Below are 24472 nucleotides of genomic sequence, written 5' to 3'. Positions count from 1 at the left end.
AAAGAGAAGGAAAAGCAGAAAAGTTATCTTGACCTTTTAACGAAGGCTCTTCTGTTTTAGAGTCTCCAACTCGCTTAGAAATAGATGCCGAAACCTCATAGCATTCAAACAGTCCGATTTCGTTAATCGGTGCAATAAATCTATGTTTTTGGTGCTTAAATCCCTCTGCTGGGGATGCCGAACAGCTCTGTTCGAAGCACGGTTAAAAAATCCTGTTTTTTCTCTTGATCCGTGCCTGGAAAAAAGGTGACTGTGTTGTGTTCCCTCCTTGTTTGGGATGCCACACAACAAGCGATGTTCGGTTGTGATTTTGGAAACGGGATGGACAGGCTTGTGAAGCCCTTTGGGGTCCTTTTAAAGGGTCTCCGAGGGGACAGTCAAAATAATACTGTGTCGCAAACATACTACATTACTTGCAAACACTGACTAACAAGCAACGAGCCATTGTTGAGAAACATGGCTTAAAATGGAGCTTGCCGCCTCTTCCAGCAGCCATTCGAAGCTCTGATAAAAATACTTCACTAGGCCTAGCTCTGCCCCAGCTTCCTGTTCCTGCCCCAGTGCAAGCTGGGAGCTTTTCTTTCTGGACAGGAAGCGAAGTGGACCTCAGCCTAGCTGAGCTCCAAAGGTTAGACCTTTCTCCCAGGTGAGCCACATTTAGGCCTGTCTGACAGGTAGAACCCCCCAGAATAGGGAAGGATGGGATTTCTTGTCTAGGAAGTCCAAAAATGCTTTCCCTATTTCTAAGTTCCCCACCACCATATCCTTGGAGCAGAGACTTCCTTTGGACACTCATCTTCCTATGGAAGTCCATTTAGCTGGTGTGAAATGGAAGACACTCTCAGTGGCCCTGTCAAATCTGCAGAACTCCTTGCACCATGACGCTTGAGCAAACTCAAAAGTCTCCTTCCATTCACACCAGGGCTTTCAATACAGCGGTAGTTGTCTTCTGTTGGCTGATGATGAAGTTCTTCCAGCAACAGAAAGTACTGGATGAGTCCCGCTCTCCCTGCCCTGCTTGTCTCTAATTAAGGCTATTTGTTTTGTCGTGATACGGGGAGTTCCTTCCAAAATTCGATCTCAGGTATGCTGGAGTTTTTTTGCAACCTTGCATCCTGCCTTTAGTAGGTTTGGCTAGGAGGGACCTTACCCAGCATAAACCAATCATTCCTTCCCTGCTTCTGAAGTCAAAGGGAGGCCTGCCTCCCTGCTCTGTGTCTCTTTCCCTTTCTTGAGTCCGTCAAAATCTGTTGCTGAAGGTAGGCATGACGATTAGTTTGTTGTTTCATCTGTCCAGTCGTAAATAATGGAACATTTTCCCTTCTTTTCCCTACTGATATCCCAGGGTGAGTTACTGAGACTGTAAGTGCCAGTTGATGAGAAAAAGGGAGCGGGCTACTCTGGGGATACTTGAAGCTATTCTGACCTGTGCATGCTTGCACTTCTGCTTGTACAGCTTGAGGAATTCAATCAGAAATTCAGAACTCTGCAACTTGGGAATCTTTGCATAAGAAGCCAGGCCAAACTATCCTCTCTGCTGAGACACCGACAGCTTTTGATTGCTTCTCTCCTTAAAACATTTACAATAATTACCTTGGTCATTCTAAGAACATTGACCTAAAACCAACGTGACGTCTGCAATCCTCACTGACAAGCAGAAGGTCAGCGTTAGCAGAGAGCACTAGGGAACTAGGAAATCAAGGCTTTGGGAATAAGATCGAGAAATTTCACCCAGTACGACAAGCAGCTGCAGATCTCAGAAATCACACCCTCAGAGTGATAAAAAAAAAAGAGGCAATATTAGGAAGAGTCTACCTACTGCGCTGATATTGAACAACTTGTACCTGTTCTATAATACCAGTCAATGTTTTTTATAATTTTGATTGCTTGTACCTGGTGGTTAACAATAACAATAAGAACAACAACAATAATAATACCAGTCAATGTTTTTATAATTTTTTAATTGATTGTGTCTGGTGTTTTTGAATAATAATAATAGTACAGTGACAGCAATAAGGCTTTTTTCCCCTCCTCCAGAGACTGGGCTTCCAAAAGCTATCTTTGAATTTTCGAAAGGCTCAAAGTAGCCCCCCCCAAATCCTTCCCCGCTGTTATATTTTTCTTTCCGAAATACTGTAATCCCTAACATGAAATTTGCTTCCCCTCCACCCCATATAGATAGACACACACATCCCAGCGTTCATATTTTTGGCAGCTCCCAAGCCCAGCGAGTGGACCTGGGGAGGGATCCCTCACAGCTCTCCGTTTCCCCTGGAAGGAGCCGCCGGTTGGCAAAAACACATGAGCCCTGAGGGAACAAACATCCAAGGCCAAAAATTAAAATAATACAATAAATAAGAAATAAAATCATCCCCCCCAAGCCAAAACGTAACCATTCTGTCTCTCTTGCTCCCAAACAACCTTTCTTTCTTTCTTTCTTTCTTTCTTTCTTTCTTTCTTTCTTTCTTTCTTTCTTTCTTTCTTTCTTTCTTTCTTTCTTTCTTTCTTTCTTCTTCTTCTCATCATCATCATCATCATTCTTCTTCTTTTCATCATCATCATCATTCTTATTCTTATCCTCCCCCCCAATGTAGGGCTTATAAATATATGATTTTCTTAGTCGAGAAAATCCATTTTTGCACCCCGGGGTGAAATTCGAATGAGAGCCTAGCGCAGCGGCCGGCTGACCATTGAAAAGTGTTTTGAGCCATGAAGAAGACAACTCACTTCTCGTTAGAGGAAGGGAATGAATGATGAAGAGAGAGAGAGGATCAGGTGGGCAGAAAAACAGGGCCCCGTATGTTTGTGTGTGAAAAGCCAGTGGAAGGAGATGGAGCAGTGGTTCTTCGAATTTGTGGCCTCCCTCACAGGGAGCTCATCTTCCTTGTAATTTTTTGGTCATCCCATAAAGATTCCAGACAGGATCCTACTGATTTACATGATTACATAGGGACTGGCACTTTTTGAAGGCGGTAGGAAAAGAAGAGAACCAATTACGAGATGGACGGACTGCCTCAAGGAAGCCACGACTTTTGTGTTTCCAAGACCTGAGCAGGGCTGTGGAGGATGGGACATCTTGGAGATCGCTCATTCATGGGCTTACCCTAAAGTGTGTGACCTGACCGCCTGTCACAACCACCCCAAGGCACATAACACATCAACGATGTCATTTGGGTCCATGAGATACCAAACCGCCATGAGCCCTTCCTCTCTGCCTCTTCCCCGGCGGAAACAGGCGGGCCTGATTTTGTGTGAGAACCGGACCCTCGAACTCGGCTCCCGAGTCTTTGATACGTGCAGCCGGCCTGCCACCAGAGAGGATGCAAGTAAAGGACAGGCAGGGGTGGTAAGAATCTGTCCCTCGACTCTTCGCTAACCGTGCTGAAGAAACAGAGCGTGTTATTAAAATCCCATTAGCAGGCATTTCGCATATTCAATATCCCGAACGCTGTCAGAGGCCCCCGTGGCGCGGCACGACCTCATCCGTCTCCTCGGATGGGTCGCTAATTTCCTCCCTTGTAACTACAAGATGAAGAGCGTGTTCGAATTCTCCACCGGTGCAAGGACATGGCCGGCCGGCCGGCAGGAGGTTCGCCCCCACGAGCCGGCAGTTAGCCCGTGTGCTAGCGAAGAACCCGAATGCGGTTTCTTTGACCTGCGGCTGCACGGCCCTTCTCTGAAGCACCGCTGGACTCCAGACAGAGAGAGAGAGAGAAAGTGGGCCAGGCCGGAATCAGGCCGACCCCAGAGATGTCCAGGATGTGCCGAGAGCGAAAGCCGCAGAGGCTCAAACAGCCTACGAGGGGCTCTGAAGATCGCTCGGGGTTCCCCTTCGCAAGAAGTGGCTTCCTCCTAGACCTGTTCTTGATGGACTGAGATTTGCAGGTCTTTGCGTCTGAGTCCCGAGTTCGAGTCTTGGGGCCCGAGTCCCGAGTTGGGGTCTTGGGGTCAGAATTTGAGTCTTCGGGTCCCAGTCTGAGCCCCTATTAAAAGCAATCTCCTCCCCCCCCAGCAGGAAACGTGGGTTCCAAGCTGTGAGTTGAGTTACCGGTGTGATTTAAGTCCAACTTAACCACAAATCCTGGGATTCAAATCTCCATTCCTGGTGGCTTCCCCCAAGACCTATGGGTTGCTTACTGGGGATGGTCACAGGGATCCCATAACCCCTGTTTCAGCAGCTCTTCCATTTCTGGGCCCAATCCAGAGTGCTGGATTTGACCTAGAAAGCCCTTCACGGCCTGGGTCCAAGCCATCTCCAAGATCGTCGTGTCTCCCATGATGAGCCGGCTGGGGTGTGACGATCCTCAGGGCGAGGAGGTCCTTCCTCTTGGTCCCATCATCCTCACAGGTGCATTTGGTGGAGACACACGATAGGGCTTTCCCTGTGGCTGCTCTGAGACGGTGGAACTCCCTGCCCCTGGAGGCTGGGCCCCATAGAATAATGGAGCTGGAAGTGGGGCCTCGAAGGCCATTGTGTCCAGCCCCCTCCCTGCTCAAGGCTGGAATCCCAAGTCCAAGCGCATCGGATGGAGCATTTGTAGCATTTTAAAAAATACTCTAAAGCTGCTTGGATTCTTAGCAAAACAGAAAAACTGATTCATAGATAATAAACAAAAATCAATGATCAAAAAGGGTCCGAACACGGTTGATAAATAAAGCAATAGCGGCACCTGGTGGCCAGGTGCTGTCATAGCAGCCGCTTGGGAATTCATCCTTTTAATACTTGGGTCATTCCTATAACCTTGAGTAACCCAGAGGCGCTCGGACTACGACTCCCAGAAATCCTGGCCAGCACAGCGAGTGCTGGAGGCTTCTGGGAGTTGCAGTCCAAGGACATTTTGGGAGCCAGGCTTGGGAAGCAATGGGGTGTAAAGGATTGATCCACATTTATTAGGGTGCAGACGTGCTTAGCCCAGATATCGGAGGTTTGGAACAATGAATGAGGAAACTGAGAGTCAGAAGAGCTTTGCACATAAGTAGAGGTTGCCCCCCCCCAAAAAAAGACAAAGCAGGGGCACATAGTTCAAATCACGCCTGAACTCTCTCTGGAGGCAAAAATCTTGAAACTGAGGCTGTCCTTACTTTGGGTGCATCGCGAAAAGGCAGGATTCCCCAGAAGAGACAAAAAACGCCGGGAAAGGTGGAAGGCAGCTGGGAAAGAGGAAGATGGAACGTGAGATGGGTCGTCCCCAGAAAGGAAGCCACGGGTTGCATTTGCAAGGGCTAAGCAGGGGAGGTTCCTTTAAAACTCCTCACCAACGCCTGTGCCAGCCAAATGGAAAAGCCCTCTGCATATGCTCAGAAACCCCTTTTCTTCTCAGAGGGTTCTCCTTCACAGCACTCCAAAACCTTCAGACCCACCCAGATCCGTTGCCTACAGCTGCCCCACCGTGAGCTACATGGGGACGGCTAGAGCTCCCAGGATTCGCACCCAGGGGCTGGCTTCGGGCTTGGACAGGCAGCAGGAAACAACCCCTCAGTCGTCCATACCGGGACCGCTGGTAAAGGACTCTTTGGCCCTTCTGGGTACACTGTCATCGCACTTGTCAATTCTAGGATTTGCACAAGGCAGCTGTGACTGTGTGTCTCCCCTCTTAATCTCTGAGGCATCATCATCATCAAGCCAAAACATGAGAACTGAGTATTCTCAGTAGCTATGGTGATGGCATGAGGGGGGGAGAAAAATTAGGAAAATCAAGGAGCCATGGGGTGGAATGGATAAAGCCAGCTGAGGTCCTCTCCTGCTGGCCAGCACCCTTAAACCAAGTGGAAGCAAAGATGCGCTGCAAAATTTTGCTGCCGCTTGGGACTTGTCCTCCACCACCCCCCTTCCAGCCTCCGGGTTTTCAGAGGAGGCTGAAATTAGAACCAGGATCCACAGGGTGGCAGGCGAGGACTAACATTGAGAGGAACCCCCACCCCATCCTCCTTTCTCCAACGCTCAGCGTTTCCAAAATAGAGGTCACTGGGATGCAGGCTTCCTAAGCGTGGGGTGGTCCAGCCGTCCGAGCATCACCCGAAAAGCCACCCCGAGCAAGCCAGCCAGCAGGCACACGGGGCGCTCGATGTGGCTGTTCCAGATTGAAATGGTGACCTCTGAAGTCTGAAAAAAAACAAACCACAACAGATTGATGCTTTCTTTTATTTATTACAGGAGAAAGGGACAAATCTTTTCGACCGGGAGCCATTATTCGGGCATTTTACGAATCTGTGGTTTCATCCAGCAAGATTGTGAATTCAAGGTGGCAGCAAGAGGGAGGAAGGAAGGAAACAGCAGCTATCATGTCCTCAATGGGAAAACTAACAGCGGTCTGAAGAAGAGGCCTTTGGGGTGGCCCAGGCAGCCTGAGGCAAGGAAGCGGGGTTGAGCCGTCCCACCCGGCCAGGTTGGTTTTCCCCAGGAGCCTTGGGCAGGCTGTCTGAAGACGGTCCAGCCTGCGGATTGGAGGAGGATGAAGACCCCGGAGGGAAAAAGAGACTGAGCTTCCCCGATACATTTTTAAACACAAGAGGCATCGGGGTGGGTGGGAGCCCTGCCCTGACCGTGTGGGGGCCGACGCGAGTCTCTCCAACCAAACGTTCCAACATCTTTTTCTGATCCCAGCTCATAATCCGGCAAGAGCTGCTGCCCATCTGTGATGCGGTGAGAGGGAGACAGAAAAGGAAGGCCTTCTAAAAACACACACTTCGTCGTCATCCTCCTCCTCCTTCTGGGTTTGGTTTGGTTTTTTTCCTTCCAGATCGCCACCAGATCTTTTGGCTCGAGGATGCCCACCTCTAAGCCACTGGAGGATGAGTTTTGGATCGAGGGATCCCGGAGGGATTCGGCGCTACGAGATTTCTACCTCGTAGGCCCCGAGCTGGGCAGGTAAGACTGATCTCGGGCGCATCCGTTGGCATCTTTTTAATTCTGGTTGTGAAAGACACCTCCCCCCCCCCCCGGTCGGTGGTTCTCCTCCATTTCTTTGCACTGTTTTTTCTGCATCTTCAGGTCGCTGAAAAGCTACCTATTTATGCCACCTTTTGCTTCTTGTCCATCCTTAGCCAGTTTAAATGTTCCCTCCCGTCATCCATCGAGGTTTTTCTTTTCCTTTTGCTACAGGGATTGTCGAAAAGGATTGATATATACATGTAGAAGAAGGTTGTGGGGCACAATAGTTACAGCCAGCTGGATAGCTCATAACTTTATACGTAATTTGATTCCATGGTTGATTTTGGTGCTCTAGCTACTACACCACACAATCCTTATTTTGCTATAAAAATAAAAGCACATTTCCTCTTAGACAACCAAGAGCTTGCCTGGATGTAGTTCAGCGAAAGGGGGAGTGTAAGGGAAAATTTGTGCATCAAAAGGTTTCAGGTTTGGAATTGGTGCTGGCAGCATCACTGAGTGGTTAGAGTCATAGCAGAAGGCAAAGGTAAAGGACAAGCTGGAAAATGAGGACGGGGTCCGGGAGTCCCCAGGGCATATGCATGAGTATAAAGTACCTGTTTAAGTAGTACACTGGAGAGGATCTATGGGGAACAGTTCTGTGTACTCCTTAAAGTTGGCGACCCAGGAGTGCAGGGCATGGGGAAGATGCCTGTTCTATTTATTTATTTTTAAAAATGTACCCCACCTTTCTCCTTAAAAAGGACCCAAGGCGCATTGTTAAAAGACAGTATTGAAGCCAACCACCATGAATAGAAAAATATTAAACAGGATTGCACAAATACCGTATTATGAAACCTAAGCCACATCGAAACACGTTTTAAAGCAACAAGGAACCACCATCTGTTTAAAAAACACCCTTCAGGCCGCCAGTCACACAGGGAAAGCCCGTCGGAAGACAAAGATCTTGCCCCCCCCCCCCCCGTCAGCAATCTGGCTGCTTGTGTTTTGGATGCACCGGAGTTTCAAACCCAAAGGCAGGCCCAAGTGGAGCTCAACAGTAGGGCTGGCCCTGATTTGAACAGTAAGGCCTCCAGATCAGCGAAGAATTGGATCCAGGCGCCCTCGTGGATGCTGAAAATCGCGGATGAGAGGGAACACTCATTTAATTGTGAACCTCTTGCATCGCATCGTCTTTGTCTCCCTCTAATGGCCTGTTCTGGTAACTTCACCTTTAGAAGAATACTATACAGTATTTCTAAATTCTTTTAATATTTTAAATATTTTCAGACCATGGATCAGTGAATCCGTTGATACTGATCCCGCAGATACCGGGGTACATGTGTGTCGTACTGTATGAAAAAAATGTGAATCCCATCAACCTCTTCACCCTCATCCTTAGAGCAACTGGGTGGTTTATTAATTTATCTATTTATTTAAATTTTCCTGCCCAATCTCACTGTCTTCCTTTTCCATTCACTTGATGTTTGTCCTTTTATTTTTTCCGGCTAACTTTTACTGTTGGCAAAACAGCAAAAGGAGAGGCGCAGGAACAGATTTTTATACGTCCCCAGATTCTAGTAACGGCCACGAAAATAAAGATTATTGCTCTCTACGATCATCAGGGGAAGATTTAGCTTGCGGCCATCCTTATTTATTTCTCTGCGACCTTCTGCTTGACTTTTCTTCCATTGAGTACAAGCCAACATATTTATTAAATTTCAAGTAATGTAATTTACTGTTATTTAATTTAATTTAATGTTATTTTATTTAAATATTTTCACCCCGCCTTTCTCCTCAAAAGGACCCAGTATTGTACTCAAAACAACTCTGCGAGGTAGACGGGAATGAAAGAGGGAGAGAAATAAAGAGGAAAGCATCAGTCTTGATTTCCCAAATCCTGGTTGAGCCCTCTAACCACTATTCCACACTACTGGAGTCAAAGTTGCTCTCACCACTTAAAAATATGAATAATTCAGTCTGCAGTGGTATCCACAGTTATTTAAGGAAGTGGCCATTCTCAGAAAATTCCCTTTTTAATCCCAATTAAGTCCAAGGAGAACACTTGGTTTAAACTCTCCTTTAAATTTGTTAATGATGCTTTAATTGGTTTTTTTTTTTTTAACTCTTTTAGTCCACTGAGAAAAAGCTCACCAAAAATCTCTCTTTCCGGACTTAGGAAAGTTGTATCTTTTTAAAAATTCTTGATTATGCTAAATGCATAGACACAAACAAGCAAAGAAACAAACAAAAAACTAAGAAAACCACCCATCATATTTGTGCATAAATGCCACTTCTAATTAATGCACATGCCAGCATTTTATCAATTAGCCATAATTAGCACCTGCAGTGTCTATAATTCCCTGTGTGCACACTAATCATCATCATCATCACAGAATGGCAGAGCTAGAAGGAACCCGGTAGATCATCCAGTCCAGCCCTTGCCAAGGAGGCCCACGGGGGGGGGGGGGGATTCGAACTCCCAACTTCTGGCTAGAGACCTGAACCTCTGAAGTTATACCCAGGAACATCTTGGCTAGTAAGCTGGCTTCCGCTTCAGATCTGCCATGTGTAACCCATTCGCTCAGACTCTGGGCCAGTTCGTCAACATGGATCAACCCCGTTGCCTTTATCCATGGCTTCTTCACGAGGCCATGGCCCAGCGTGGCATGTGGAGACATTTCATGGCACCTGCAGGCTTAATTTCCAGAAGGCGTATTTTTTTCCCTCTCCCAGCAATCATAAGTGGAAATAAAGAGAAACAGATTTTGGGTTTTCTATCACCGGATCTCTCGCAAATAGAACCAGCAGCCTGGAAAGGAGCCGAGGCGCAGAAGGGGGTGGCATATCTAATTCTGTTTTCCGTTCCTCCTGCTGTTGCCGCTAATGAGGTTTGGAGGGCTATTCTTCATGCCAGGAAACGTATCAGCCTGGATGACCAGAAGGTGCTCTGCAGACGCAGCTCTTTGAATCGCCCGGGGTTGCCAGGGAGCTTTTGTTCAGAGGAGCGTTGCCAATTTTTTTCTCCAGGTGGGCTCCTGCACCTTTTAATGACAAGGAGCCGTCATCCAACTGACCTCCAAGGACGGATCCCAGGACAGGCAAGGGGTTCTTTCCATAGGGTGCGAACGCTGAACAGCAAAGAAACCTGACTGGGGGGGATGATTTGTTTGAAAGGTGGTGCCGGAGGAGCGCCTTGTGGGTGTGCTGGACAGACAGAAAGATGAACAAGAGGGGGTTCAAGCCTGAACTCTTTCTGGAGGCAAAAAGAAGGAAATCAAGGTTGTCCTACTTGGGTTGCATCATGAGAAGGGAGGATTTGCTGGAAAAGACCACCAGGCTGTGAAAGGCGGAAGGCAGCAGGAAATGAGGAAGACCCAATGTGAGATGGACGGACTCCTTCAAAGAAACCACGATTTTTGAGGCTGCAATGGCTGAACAGGGCTGTAGAGGATGGTAGATATTCCAGATGGCTCATTCATAAGGCCTCCAGAAGTCCGAGGGGACTTAATGGCACATCGTAACCGCAACGAAACCTGTGCAAAATATATTTCCATTAAACATCTGTTTGCTGATCCACTTTGCAGGGAGGGCGCAGGCTGGAGTGTCAGAGGAAGGAGGGCCTGGGGGGCCTTCCAAAGCCGCTTAGCTGGTTTAAAGCTCTTTAAGCATCTCAAATTTAATTAAAACCCTTTTTTAAAAAAAGAGAAAAACCCCAAAACCCATCCACAAAGGGGGGGGCAGGAATTGACATCTTTGGTGTGCGAGGCATAAAGGAGCACACAACTGCCAAAAGTAAACATTAAAGAAATAAGTGAAGGGTGCCAGAGAGATTTGGGACAGCAGGAGAAGAGGAAGATTGAATGTGAGAGGGATCGACCCCAAGGGAACCACGACTTTTGAGTTTTGCAAGAGCTGAGCAGGGCAGTGGAGGAATGGGGCCTTCTGGAGAGAGTGCCTTCCTGAATTAGTTTCGTTTGGCGGGGGGGGGGATCTTCCATCTCAACCTCAATTAATGTCTTTTGTATTTGTGTTTGTTTAGGGGTGCCACGTCGGTGGTCTACAGCTGCGAGGAGAAAGAGACCCAGGCACAGTACGCTGCCAAAATATTGCAGAAGACGGTGAGTAGAAGCCGCCGTCTCCGGCTCCTATTTCGTTTCTGTTTTTTAAAAAAGCAAGGCGGCTTCGTTTCAGGAGAATCGCTGAGTCCAGAGTAAACGAAGGCTCTAGTCCTCATGGTGACTTCTGAATAATTGGCTCATTTTGGTGTGCCTCACTCTTTATGATCTTTCTCTTCTCTTTTTTTCCCACGCTGGCTCTCCAGATTGACAAGAAGATTGTCTGGACCGAAATCGGGGTTTTGCTCCGGCTTTCACACCCCAATGTGGTAAGTAAGCCCAAATCTGAGTCATAAGATCCGGGGATAAATTCTGCCATGACTTGCTAGGGAGGAACATTAAGGTGCGAACTGGCGCTTTGGGTGAAGAATAATCTTAATAATAATGATCTTAAAACAGGAGAGCAGGAAGGGGTCTCTCTAGAGATCATCCAGCCCAGCCCTGGTTAAGGTGGCCCAGCGGGAGATTTGAACTCTCCACCAGATGCCTCAACCCCTGAGCTGTCCAGCAGAATGAAACCCCCTCCAGGTTGCGGTTCCATGTGGCAACCCACAAAACAGCGTGCTTTGAAAAGCCATACTTCCTGACCTTGGATACCCTGGGTGTTCTCGGACGACAACTCCCAGGAACCCCGGCCAGCGCAGCTTGTAGCGAAGGCTTCTGGGAGTTGTAGTCCAAGAACATCTGGGTTGGGAACCATGGCAGCACCAAACGTCATCAGCACCCGGAGTGCCGTTCCAGATGGAGCCGCCTAGATGCTTCATGTTTGCTATAAAAAAAAAGATCCCAGTTTTCCTCTGAGGCCACGTAGAGAAGGGGTGCTCGCTTTCCTTTATCTTATCTGATTGGAAGGTAACGTCCACAACTAAGGCAACTTCCACACCACAGCATGGCCACCTCTCCGGGCCTGCTCTTTATCCTGAACGCCATCGCGACCGGCGGAGGCTTGTCGCTGGCCGCTGGCTGGATTAATCCCCCAGAAAGCTCTCTCTAATCCTTAATGGTTTGCTTTTAAGCTGCAAAGCTGGCAGACGTGAATCAACTTTTCCCAGCACTGGGTTTACACGGCACATTATAGAGATTTGCCGAGTTACAAGCTCATATTCTTTCTGGGAATTGAATGCCACTCTATAAGGCGGGGGGGGGCTGTTAATGTTCTTTTATTTTTACCTTTTTAAGTGAGATATTGTTACATTCTGGGGATAGGAAATAAAAGACGGGTTTTTATCTGTTGCTGAGCTTTGAATTCTTAGTTAAAATTCTCTAGATGCACAGCGGAAGCACAGGGATTCGCCGAGCAGAACAGCTTCAAATTTCCCAGATGAATCCACTCCTTTAGTTCCTCTGAGACATTAGGAGGGGAAAGAGTAAAAGCTTTCGTTACTTACAGTTGAAATGACTAACATGACTGGCTTACAACAGAATCAAGAGATGGAAAAAGCACTGAGCAGAGAGGCGGGTCTCTCTTTGGATTCAGAGACCAAGAAGGAAGGATTGGTTAGGATTGGGTAGATTGACAGTCACCCAAGGGATTCTGGGTGATGTTGTCCCACAGAGGAGCGTACCCAAACTTTAAAAGTGAGAAATGAATTCCAGCCAAGGGATCAAATAAATGTAATCTAAGCGGTGCTTCTTGATTCACGGTTCCCCCTGCCTGGCATGCCTCCTGTCGGACAATCTGTAGATCGTCGGACAGGAGGTATGCTGGGCAGGGGAATTTTGGTACTTGTAGTCCGAAAAGAGCCAAATCTGCAGGCATCGTTTCCTTTATCCGTGAAGGTTTCTTTGTACTGAGGCGCCAGGAAAAGGCTGTTTTAAAGTATCGCTAGTAAAGGGATGTCATGGAGGCTGATGGGATCAGGATTCAAGTCTCGGGACTCGCTGTCAAGTCGGACCTCAGTCACCCCCGCGACATGACTCGAACTTGACTCCGGTTTCTTTTCTTTTTTTCAATGACTCCGACTCAACTCGGCACGCACCCAGCCTCTCCTCTTTTTTTCTGGGGAGGAAAAGCTTGTTTTTAATAGAGACTTGGACTTGGAGTTTGCAACTCAGTCCCCAAGTCTCGGATTCGAAAACTCAAACCTGGACCCCGAAGAACTGACAGCGTCCCTGCTTCAAGGTCAAAACAGGACCAGGTGTCTTTCTAACAGAACCGGCTACTGGCCTTGTTTTGTGCTGTCGATCCTAACCACGGACCGCATTTTGAAAGGGTTAAAAATAAAGGAATAAATAACCAAAGTCCTATGAAAAACAGGACAATTTTGTTTTATTATATTCCCCTACAACTTTTCCATCCCAGCCCTCCCCTTCTGGCGATTTGGCTGATAGGGGAAGCGATAATAGGATTGCAAACTTTTAATATGGGGGGGGAGAGATCACAGTGCCCCCCCTCCGTGCGCCTCCAAAAATCCTGATTAAAGCAGCGTGAAATTCTCGGTGTCACCGAAATCCGAAGAAACCGTGACATTTTCATAAAATGGAAAGCGCACAACTCCGCATTCCCACTTCCACCCCTGCAAAACTGCTAATTCCTTCTCTCGCGCTTTTTCTGCAAAGAATCTAAGAGAGAGGGGGAAAGATATATTTCTCGCTCGCTCGCTATGAAAATGTGATTTTTGCCGTGCGTTTCTTCATTCCTCCCTAAACCCATGACTGTGGCTTTTTAAAAATACGCCCAGAATATTCTTATTTGTGTTTTTCTTGGATCTAAATGCTTCTCCCCACCTAAAAGCTCATCTAAAAATTAGATTTCGATGGCCAGCATCATCCTACCGGGGGGGGGGGGGCTGCAGGCGAACTGTGGAACTCAGTGCTGTGTTCTTTATTATTAAAGTAGTCAACGATTAATTAAATTAATTAAATGCACCAATTGATTAATGGCTTGTTCCTACCCAAAACATAACAGAAGGTAGGAAACGACAGTAAAACATTAAGGTAGGAAAAATTAATGAATTTACGGGAAGCGTCTTCCCCTCCTTCCAGTTCCAGCCTCGTGTGAAAAAGTCTGTTCTAGGGAACTGGAATACCAGAGCTTAGAAATAACTTGTTCCCAAGTGAGATAGATACTAGTAACTAGTTACTTTGGGGATGGTGGATAAATATAACGAAGGGTTGCAACAGTCTTGACAGGAGGTCCCCCCTCAATTTTATGCCATTCTTTTATTAATCCAAGGAAGCTTTTATCCTATATTTTTATGGCGTAATATCAAAACTGGCCACAAGGTGTCAACAAGATAACATTTCCCTGCACTTTTCTGACACGAGGAAAAAACAACAACTGTGTTATTAAGGCACCCTTGGGCAATCATAATAGCAACTTCATTGTGGAGAAGTCATAAATAATCATTAAAAGTTCCTTTTCAGAGAGAATGGTTTTGAGCTCGGGGGCCTCCCTTCCGTTGGTTTCCAGCACTAGAAAAAGTTGAGGGGTGCAGTTCGAACATAACCATTCAACCCTCCCTTATTCTGTGTTCCCCTTTTGGTATTGATCAATACCATGTAGTTGGAGCAAACCTATAGTGACCCTAAGGAAGGGAAGGAAATGGAGAAGCTATATTCTCTCTGGCAAAACAAGACCTGGAGCGGGTTGTGGTATTGATCGTGGCCGGTTCTGCCCAAAGAACATATGAGACGGAAAGCCAGACAAGGTTAAGATGGTGTAAACATTGGTGGAAGAAACATCACTATCATTCGTGATTGGACAAGGATGAAACCGCCTCGAGGTTGACAATATAAGACCTTGAAATCACTGCGGTTCCATCCACCATCCAAATCGTCAACCCAGAGAGGAACCGGCGGGGCCAAGAAGCCAGAAGATTGAGACTCCCAAAGCCAGCCGGGAAGAAAATAGAAAAGATTGCCAGGTGTAAGGATGGGTTCCCGAAGGCCACGAACATCTACCCTCTTGTATTCCCAAGTCACAAGGTCCGGGTGCGAAAGGTGGATCATTAAGAAAGCCAGCCAGGGGAAAAATGGTTATACATTTTTTAAAAATTAAACTATAAAACTGATGGAAATGACAAAAAACCAGGAAAAACGTCTTTAAAACCACCTTAATGAACCCCAGGCATGAACAGAAGACAAAACTTGGAATGTTCCCAGCCTCTTAATTAGAGAGAGAGAGAGAGAGAGAGAGAGAGTGTGTGTGTCTTATTTCTGAAGTCTCCTGTGTTGAAAAACTCTCCTGCCTCCCTCCTTAGATTAAGCTGAAGGAGATTTTTGAGACCCCCACGGAAATCACCCTGATCTTGGAGCTGGTGACAGGCGGGGAGCTGTTTGACAGGTAACGGGTGCGAAACCTGGCCAGGTGCTTAATAAAAGGTGACAAAACCGAGCTGGAGGAAGACGGGAGCAGGGAGCCTGCAGGGGGAAGATGTGATGATTTTTATCGGATCTGCCGCGGGGAGAGTTCCTTGGGATGGAGGAGAGGTGGGGGGATGATAGGAGGATGGCGATCATCCTCGCATTTCAATGCCGGGATACATCACACCACAAAGTTCCCCTTCATTTACTTCCCTACCGTATATATATTCTGATCCTCTCACCAGAAAAGGAAAAATGAGAGCTTATTTTCTAAAAGCAGGTCACGCTTTAGATTCTGATAGTCAAGGACGGGAGAGGAAAATTCAGGAGATATCGGTTCTCACCAGCCGGGGTTTGGAAAGTGGCTTCAAAAAAAAAGTCAAGCAGGGGAGAGCCTCCAGATATCGTGGCAATCTACTTGATTAAGGAGGCAGAGAGCTGCCTTCAGTGAGGTTGTGTTGTTCTTCTACCCAAGGATGTCTTTTTGTTTTGTCCGTTCTTTTCCGACAGGATCGTCGAGCGGGGGTTTTACAGCGAAAGGGATGCCGCCCACGTGGTGAAACAGATCCTAGAAGCGGTTTCCGTAAGTCTCACCTATTTACAAGAAGTTCTCTGCCTCTTGTCCAACCCTACCGCTTCTCTGCTAGGAGCATCATTTCCACAAACAGAATGAGCGGCAGAAATCCTTTGCCTAGCTTTTTCCCTGGCCTTCTCCGCCGGCATGACAGAATGCCCGCCCTCCTCGGCCTTTCCTGATAGGTGCAGGTGGGAAGATATTTATTTCCAAAAAAACCCGAGCAAAAAACCACTATTAACTGTCAGTGTCTTTTAATGCTCCCATCTCCAACTTCTGAAACCGGCAACCTGTGAAATTAAGAGTGGCACCAGCGGCTCCCTTGACAGGTCACGCAATTCGCAAAGCATCTGGTGTTTATTTGAGGGTGAGAGAAGCCAGTGAGAAGCATCTTGTCTTGAGATTCTCTGAAAAAGAGACTTTCCCCGCAGCTATTCCCCCTTTATTTATTTATTTTCCTTGCTGCGGGGCAGCACGGGTGGCTCATGCGAGGGTTCACCATGGGCACTCCCCCGGCGCTGAGAGCAGCTCAAAGCCCACCCTCCTTTGGCTGACCTTGAACAAGAACACTCGGCCTGCAGACAGCAAGAAACTGGAGCTCTGGATCTTAGTAAAAGGCATCATGAACAATTTCCCTGGAGGTCATCTAGTCTGACCCCCCAACAAAGCAGGAAATGGACAATGAAAGCAGCCAAAAAAACAAAACAAAACTCTCTTTTATAAAAACTTACAATGGAAGAGAGTCCATCACTTCGGGGGGGCATTCCTCCAAGGGACCCCACTTCCTCAGATTATTTCACCCCATAAATAGAACCATGCCCCACTAATATGACATGGACACCGAGACGACATTATTCCTCATTACATGAGGCACCCCCTTCTCCATGGGGTTAGGAACTGCTGACTCGATGATCCATGTTCCGAAAAAAATTGAATACTGTATGTTCAAAGAAAAATCCCAGAAATATAATTTCTAAAGGTGAAGTTACCAGACAGGGTCACAAGAGGGAGCCAGTCATGAAATATATTTCATTCTTTCTCCAGCCAAGGTCTCAAGCGTTAGGGAGACTTTAAGAGCTGGTTCATGAGGAAGGGGTGGACACCCCAGGGAACTTGCAGCTATTCTCCTCCGTCATTTCATCTGCCGTGGCCAAAAGGATTTTATCAGAGATTCCAAACCCTACCACAGAATTTTTCATAAGCTTTTTCTCTATTTCTCGCAGTACTTACACGCAAATGGAGTCGTCCACCGGGACCTCAAACCGGAGAATCTTCTCTACGCAGACCTGTCCCCAGAGGCGCCTCTTAAAATTGGTACGGCTGGAAATTGTTTTTAGAAAAATGATGCTTAAAACCACACATCATGCTGGACATCTCTGGCAAGCAGCCCCGAAAGATTTGCAGGCCGAACAGGATAAGGTTGCAAGAGGGGGAACATTCCGTTGCCCTGCAATCGGACCTTGGTCAGATCTGAATTCCACCCCCCCAATGAATCAGCGGCCAGGAAAATCAGATTTAAAGCAAGCTTTTTGCTAGCTTTTGCCTGCACAGAGTGGGTGGACAGAATGGAGGGGAGAAACCTGTAAAGGCGTGCTTACGCTCACACACCTTTCCGTCCGCTTCCTCCAGGTGATTTTGGATTATCCAAGATTGTGCACGAGCAGGATACAATGAAGACAGTGTGTGGCACTCCAGGATACTGTGGTAAGGGAGCAAAAGAGGGAAGGGGACATTTGGGGGGGCACATGTCTTCGTTATGTGCTGTCACATCGTCCCTCAAATCATGGCGACGCAAGGAAGGAGTGGTCTCCAAAGGTTCCCTTCTTTTTCCCCGCCCTGAGGGTTTCATCTCCCAGCACTATCGCTTGTTCCATTTTGCACTGTCCCAGCCATCTAGCGGGATTTTTCTTTTACTATTTTCAGACTGTGCATAAGTGAGTCAGCGGATACTGATCCCATGGATAAGGGGGCCCCAAACAGCAAATAAATGAATAGGTTCTGGGGCTCGACTCAGCAAGCCATAGGGAAGCTTGTGTTTTCAGCCACGGCCCTGGCCATGGGAAGCGACCGAGACAGGCCACATCCTTCTGTGGGAGCCGGATTCTGTCTCTCCTCTCCGTCTGTCTCTCCTCTCCGTTGAAAGTTCCCTTAGAAATAAGTGGGAAATTAACAATATTAGGCCATGTCTCCCATGTCATTCTCTCAGGAATGGCGGCCGGCATGAATGCGCCCAGGCGAGAGACGTTAAGTTTCCAAAAATGTTCAATTTCCCCCTCCTGATTTTTCCACAAAATTGTCGTTGTTTTCTGGAAAAAAACAAGGGGGAAAATGGCCCATCGTCCAAAATACTGCTAAAAGCCTGCACATGCCTTCAAAGCACCGCTTGGTGTTTAATGAATTTAAATTAATAATAAATTTAATTAATGTTTCTTTTCTTCTTGTTCTTGCACGCCTTCAGCGCCCGAGGTCCTCCATGGCTCACCATATGGCCCTGAGGTGGATATGTGGTCCGTGGGCGTCATCACATATATCTTGTGAGTAATATTCAACTCTGATGCTTCATTCTCTTCCGTTGGGCCTCTTGACACCCAAGCCGCATCATTTCTGGACAGGGATATAGCAGCAATCCTTGTACAATTGAACAGGGTGGATCACCTTTTGCGTTCTTTTGTGAAGGGGTGGTTTCTGGATTCCCCGCCCCCAATTAAAATAAATGCACATTTTGTTGTGCTTATGCGCTGTCACGTCACCTCCGACCCAGGGCAAATCTATGAACCAGCAAGCTCCAAAATGTCCCATCCTCCACAGCCCTGCGCCATTCTTGCGAACTCAGGAGTCGTGGTCTCCTTTAGGGAGTCGATCCATCTCATATTGGGGCCTTCTTCTTTTCCTGCTGTCTTCCACTTTTCCCAGCATTTTGGTCTTTTCCGGGGAATCCTGTCTTCTTGTGATGCGCCCAAAGTAGGACAGCTTTGATTTCTAAAATTTTGCCTCCAAGAGAGAGGGAGAGACTTCAGGCTTGATCTGAGTTTGGAAACTGTGTCTGGGAGCTGGAACGAAGGCCTCCCGCTGACAGGGAGCACAAGATGGGGTGGGAATAAAAATTTTAAAAATAACAAATTATTTTAGAAGGGCTGATAGAAATGTGGCATTCAGCACTGGCGTCTTTCTGATCCTCTTCTCCTCCCTGCCGGTGGCAAGGAATCCTATCTGCTTTCCTGACCCTCTTGTGCAAGGCAATAAAACTCCATCTATGAGCTTTTCCCCAGCGACCCTTTCCGAGCTGGTTCTGACCTCTTCTCTTCCTCCTTCCCTTTTTAATTAACCAACATGAAACAGATGGCAGTCACGCCACATCCGAACACATCAGGTTTGCATCTCTCATCTGTGGCTAATGTCGGATTCGCCCACCCACACGGGCACACTCTCGAATCATGTTTAAACTGATGGTGCTGGAAGGTTTTTTTTTTTTTGGAGGGGGAATCTCCAGATTTAACTGTACAGGCTTTTTCCCCTCTCTCTCTTGGACATGGGCGCAGAAGCTAGCAATATGGCAGATGGTGGGTGGGTGTCCATGCGCTCTACATAGGTTGGAGTAGCAGAGTAGTGGGGGAATTAAATGGCATATTTTCCTCTGCAACAAAGACATAAATGGAACAGTTTTATGCTTTATGCTAATGGCCCCATGTCAGTCACTGAGACTGTAAGTGCCAGTTAAGGAGGTGATCTAGGAACCAGAACGATTTAAACTGGAGGAGCGCTGAGTGGTTTACAAAAAAAGGCCTCTCACTCTGTTTGGGAGATACAGGAATGCTTCTTAGAAGAACCCTCCCTGTTTCGTGTGGGACAAGAGGAACGGGAAAATCTGCCACGAGGCATCTCTCTCCATGTAGAGGAAAGAGAAGCGATGTGTTATCCGGGAAAAGACATCTTATTCTTTCATGGTTTATTTTATAAGAAAAGAGAGGATGCCTCTTTTTTGATCCAGTGCGGTGCAAGAATGATCAAGTTTCCGTCTCTGTGTGTGCGCTTCTGTGTTTCATACTTTCTTTTAATCTCCTTTTCCACCCCCAGGCTGTGTGGCTTCGAACCCTTCTTTGACCCAAGAGGAGACCAGTACATGTACAGCCGGATCCTGAACTGCGACTATGAGTTCGTCTCTCCGTGGTGGGATGAAGTGTCTCTCAACGCTAAGGATCTGGTGAGACGGGTGGGCTCGGAAACCCTACGCATAAAAAGACTGAAAAGGACCAAATAAATACTGTATTAAAACACAACAAACAAAAACACATTCAAAGCAGCAAGGCACAACCGCCTGCTTTAAAATCCCCGCTCAGGCCGCCAGTCACACAGGGAAAGCCTGTCTGAAAGAGGAAGGTCTTTGCCTGCTTGAGGAAGGACAGGAAAGACGAGGCCATGCTGGCCTCCAGTGGCAGAGAGTTCCAGAGTCTTAGAGCACCAGATCTGATTCCTTGAAATAAGAATTGCAAGGACAGGGACCAGGCTGGCCTTCTCTGGATCCCGACAGATCGAGGGATCAAGGCCACCCAACTCAGGCCGTGACTCCATACTCTCGCTCTTCCTTGCAGGTGCAGAAGCTGATCGTCCTGGATCCCCAGAAGCGCCTCACGGTGCAGCAGGCGCTGGAGCACCCTTGGGTCACTGGCAAAGCCGCCAAGTTCGCTCACATGGACAGCACCCAAAAGAAACTGCAGGAGTTCAACGCCAGGAGGAAGCTGAAGGTACCGCGGGGAAGGAATGGGTGGGTCTGGCGGGCAAGCAGGCAGGGAGGAGAAGCAGCCAGGGCAGGGGAATCGAGTGGTGGGACTTGCCGTCCAGTCGCACCCGATTTTTCCAATCACTCGAACTCGACGTGCAATTGGGAACCCGCGGGATCAATATCCGCTGATTATGGTATCCACGTTTTCTTAAAATATTAAAAATATATATTTTTAAAAGTCCTAGAAGAATATATTTCTAAATATAACGTGACCAAAGCCGGCCATGAGAGGGAGCCAGAGACCATGCTCCGTATAGCGTTCACTGTTAAAATAGCATTTGTTGTAATCCGCGTTTTTCAGCATCTGCGGAGGGGGGGGGGAGGTCTCAGATGGGATCCGCTGCAGACGCAGGGGACAAACTAATCATTTTCAAAGTGAATGTGCCCTGCGATACAGAAAACACATGACCATAATTTGATTTAAATGGCATCGGAACTGAAACCAACACAAATCAGCAGTGTAATTGCACAATAATAGCAGATATTTGTATTTTAAGAAATGTCTTCTGGTTGCTTGCTTGTTATTGTTTTTTTTTCCCCCCTGCCACAGGCTGCGATGAAAGCCGTGGTTGCCTCCAGCCGCTTAGGCAACCACGGCCATTACGACGGGTCCAGAAATGGGCGCCACCAGGATGGCACCAAAGAACCAGGCCTGGCCGTACCCACAGAAAACACCTCCTTGCTCCGGGAAGAAAACCTGATCAGTAAGAAACCCGCCGAGCCCGGCACGTCGGACGACGGCATGACCGCGCCATCAGCCAAGGTGGAACGGCTTGACGCTTTCCAAAGCGAGGGCTCAGTGGCCGCCAGTGTGATCTTCAACGGCTCCAGCTGTAAGAGTTAACCATGCAAAACTTCGGCGTTCTGCTCGGACATGGAGGGGAGGGGGAACCATCCTTTAATTCAAACCAGACTGGAAAAGCATCCCAAAGTTATGAATTTTTTTAAGCCAGAAGGATTCTCAAAGCAACTGGACAGACTGACATGTTTTCTTTGGCACCGGCGTGTGCGATCGTGGCCCACTTTGCCCGGTTGGTGTTGTGGTACGGCATCTCCAGGTCTACAATTCCAAAAAAATAACCCCTTCCAATCCACCAAGACTGTACTTCTGAAGCCAATGTTGTGACGTATCCCTACTCCCACGGAACGGCACCAGCTCAAATCTATATACTGTACAGTAGGACCACGGTTTCACTTCTTCACTGCCTGAAAATATTAAATAAAAACCTCCAGAAATACACATTTCCAAGGTGTATTACCAGAACTGGACACTAAAGGGAACCAAAGACTATGCTATATGTTGCGCTTCTATACTCATGCTTTTCAGTATCCACAAGAGGGGTGCTTGAAATTGATACCTAGAGATAACATGGTCCTACTGTCTGGAACCACATTGTCTATTCTGACCTTGGGCGCTAGTCTTTGCTTAAAAATGGAACAAGATTCTAGCTCTCATGATGCTAAATCAAGGGCTGATTTAAATAAGAAGCTGTGTCCAACGGGCCCTGATTATTAGGCTTTCTGGACTGGCTATGTCTCCTCTAATTCACAGCTGTTCTGCAGAATATCAGGCAGACCATAATGTGGATGGGAAGACAAGGCGCCTGCTCAAATTATTTCCCTTTTTTAAAACTCGTGTTGGTAGCCATTGTACATCGTTGCTCAGAAGGTCCTTTCCTCCTACAAGTTAATTGAGTGAACATTTTCAGGATGAGCTGATCCGGTTCTTAAAAAAAAAACTGCACTTCAACCCTGCTAACCCTCGTACCACTATGCCACACAAACTGGAATAATGGCAGGATGAATCCTCTGCATCACACAAATGAGGCTTTCTGAGCGCCTTTTGCTTCCCACCTTCGACAAAACCAAAACCAAGCCGAACCACACGGCAATTTCATCTTCACCCAGAGCAGGTCTTTGGTCAGGCCAACGGGTTTTAATTCCCCATCCAAAGCCGAAACCACCTACGTACCACAGGCAACAAAGTCAATGTGTGGTCCCGAGTCCATCAAAACGAGACTGAATCCCAGTCGACATGGATAGAGGATGGACTTGGTGGGGGATCGCCTGGCGAAAAAGCCAGTCTTGCTTTTTAATATATGTGTCATCTTCGTTGAGAAATCAGTCAATAACTTTGGCCCTCCCACTGAACCCAAGAGAGTAAGAATTTTCACGCCCTTTTATTATCCAATTCTATTCTTGATGTAAATATTCTTTATCTATCTAGATTTGAGCCTACGGGAAATCTAAGAATAACAGATGGCTGATAAGACAATATGGACTAACCACACAATTTTTGTTTAGGATGTTGCCTGAAACTCAAGGGCTACACATTTCCATAGTTTGGGATGGTCTCCATTTAATGGGAAGAACCGTTGCTTCTCTCTTGAACCCAGGCTGGGGAGAAATACTCCATTACTGAGAAGAATTTCGGGGAATTATTACAACATTCAGTAAGAAAAAAAGTTGGTTTGCAAAATGGGAGGGGGAGGCATGAACCGGCTGCTATCATGTTTCCCTGAAAATAAGACAGGGTCTTATATTAATTTTTGCTCCAAAAACACATTAGGGCTTATTTTCAGGGGGTGTTTTATTTTCTTCATGTTCAACAATCTATATTTATTCAAATATAGTCATGTCACCTTCTTCTGGTTGCTGCACAAGGGTGGAGGGCAGGGTTTCACGTAACTAGGGCTTATTTTTGGGGTAGGGCTTATATGACGAGCATCCTGAAAAATCCTACTAGGGCTTATTTTCAGGTTATGGCTTATTTTCGAGGAAACAGGGTAGCTCTGGACCATTATGTGGGGTAAGACTGATAACCTTCCTCCCCCCACCTGTTTAATAACAGTAGCTCCCACCTTATCCGTGGAATTGGTATCCACTGATTCACTCATCCACGGTCTGGAAATATTAAAAGAAAATTCCAGTGAACTATGAATTCTGATCTGGAGACAGTGTGATATAGTGGTTAGAGACAACCATCCCACAAGGTTGTCATGACAACAAAAGGGGAAAGGAGACCATGTATGCTATGTTGAGATTCTCCAGAGGAAATCCGGAACTTAAATATTGTAAATTAATATGTTGTAACACAGCTTGGATGCTTAAATCTTATTATGTTAGATGTATTAAGACAAAGAAGGTCTGTTTCTTCTAAAATATGCATTCTGTTGAGTGTAATCTCAAAGGGCTTAAATGAATGCAATGGTATCTTTCAAATTCACAGATGTGCTTTTTCTTTTTCAACCAATGCACTACTTCTAAAAAAATCCCACCAAAAAAGTCTATCAAAATTGCACAAGTTAAAACAAGGTGGGATTTATTTTCAGATGAGGGTAGATTAACAATTTATAGGTTTCTTCAGGTTCTGCTTCCCAGTCTGATGCTGCTCTTCATGGCATGACTACTCGAGTGTAAGTTCAGTCAGTTGCAGAAAACAATGCCTAGGAGAGGAGCCAAACAAGGATGCCTCTTAAGTCTACCTAGAAGGAAGCCCCATTGAGTTCAACAAATTGTTATCTCCATGGGCTTTGCACCTCTATCCCCCTTGGGCTGCAGGTGCAACACCCATGTTCTGTCCGTACGGGATGCTACAGTGCATTATCTTTCCTACCCTTGTATGCAGACCAAAATCCTACAGCAAACTATGATCGAAAATTCCCATCAACCAGATGGGGAATCAGTGACTCCCTTGAGATCCTCACTAATCGGGTGGAGAAAACCCCATTTTCAGTAGGAACCTTCTAACTGCCGGATCAGTATCCGCAATTCTACACAGCCTGAAAATATTTTTAAAATCCCCCAAAGATATTTGTTTCTAA

General features: G+C 46.9%; 1 protein-coding gene across 1 annotated transcript; it reads left to right on the top strand.

Annotated features, from left to right (window-relative positions):
• The first annotated feature begins 5917 nt into the window (after window positions 1-5917).
• LOC110072612 (calcium/calmodulin-dependent protein kinase type IV) lies at window positions 5918-23854 on the top strand. Its single transcript, XM_020781110.3, has 11 exons — window positions 5918-6868; window positions 10914-10992; window positions 11196-11258; window positions 15192-15274; window positions 15805-15877; window positions 17092-17182; window positions 17498-17572; window positions 18327-18402; window positions 19943-20069; window positions 20458-20610; window positions 21199-23854. The coding sequence occupies exons 1-11, from the start codon at window positions 6768-6770 to the stop codon at window positions 21490-21492; spliced, it is 1215 nt and encodes a 404-aa protein (XP_020636769.3). The 5' UTR covers window positions 5918-6767; the 3' UTR covers window positions 21493-23854.
• The last annotated feature ends 618 nt before the right edge of the window (window positions 23855-24472 follow it).

Source organism: Pogona vitticeps, chromosome 7 (genome assembly GCF_051106095.1).
Source record: "Pogona vitticeps strain Pit_001003342236 chromosome 7, PviZW2.1, whole genome shotgun sequence".
Taxonomy (NCBI): domain Eukaryota; kingdom Metazoa; phylum Chordata; class Lepidosauria; order Squamata; family Agamidae; genus Pogona; species Pogona vitticeps.
Note: the sequence above shows the minus strand (reverse complement) of the source record. Positions and strands in the feature narration are given on the sequence as shown.

Bases quoted from the DNA above. Each gene is read 5' to 3' on its own strand.
- LOC110072612 (XM_020781110.3), top strand. From the start codon at position 6,768: ATGCCCACCTCTAAGCCACTGGAGGATGAGTTTTGGATCGAGGGATCC. The intron at 17,573-18,326 runs GTAAGGGAGCAA...GCACGCCTTCAG, and splicing joins TGGCACTCCAGGATACTGTG to CGCCCGAGGTCCTCCATGGC. The intron at 18,403-19,942 runs GTGAGTAATATT...TTCCACCCCCAG, and splicing joins GGCGTCATCACATATATCTT to GCTGTGTGGCTTCGAACCCT.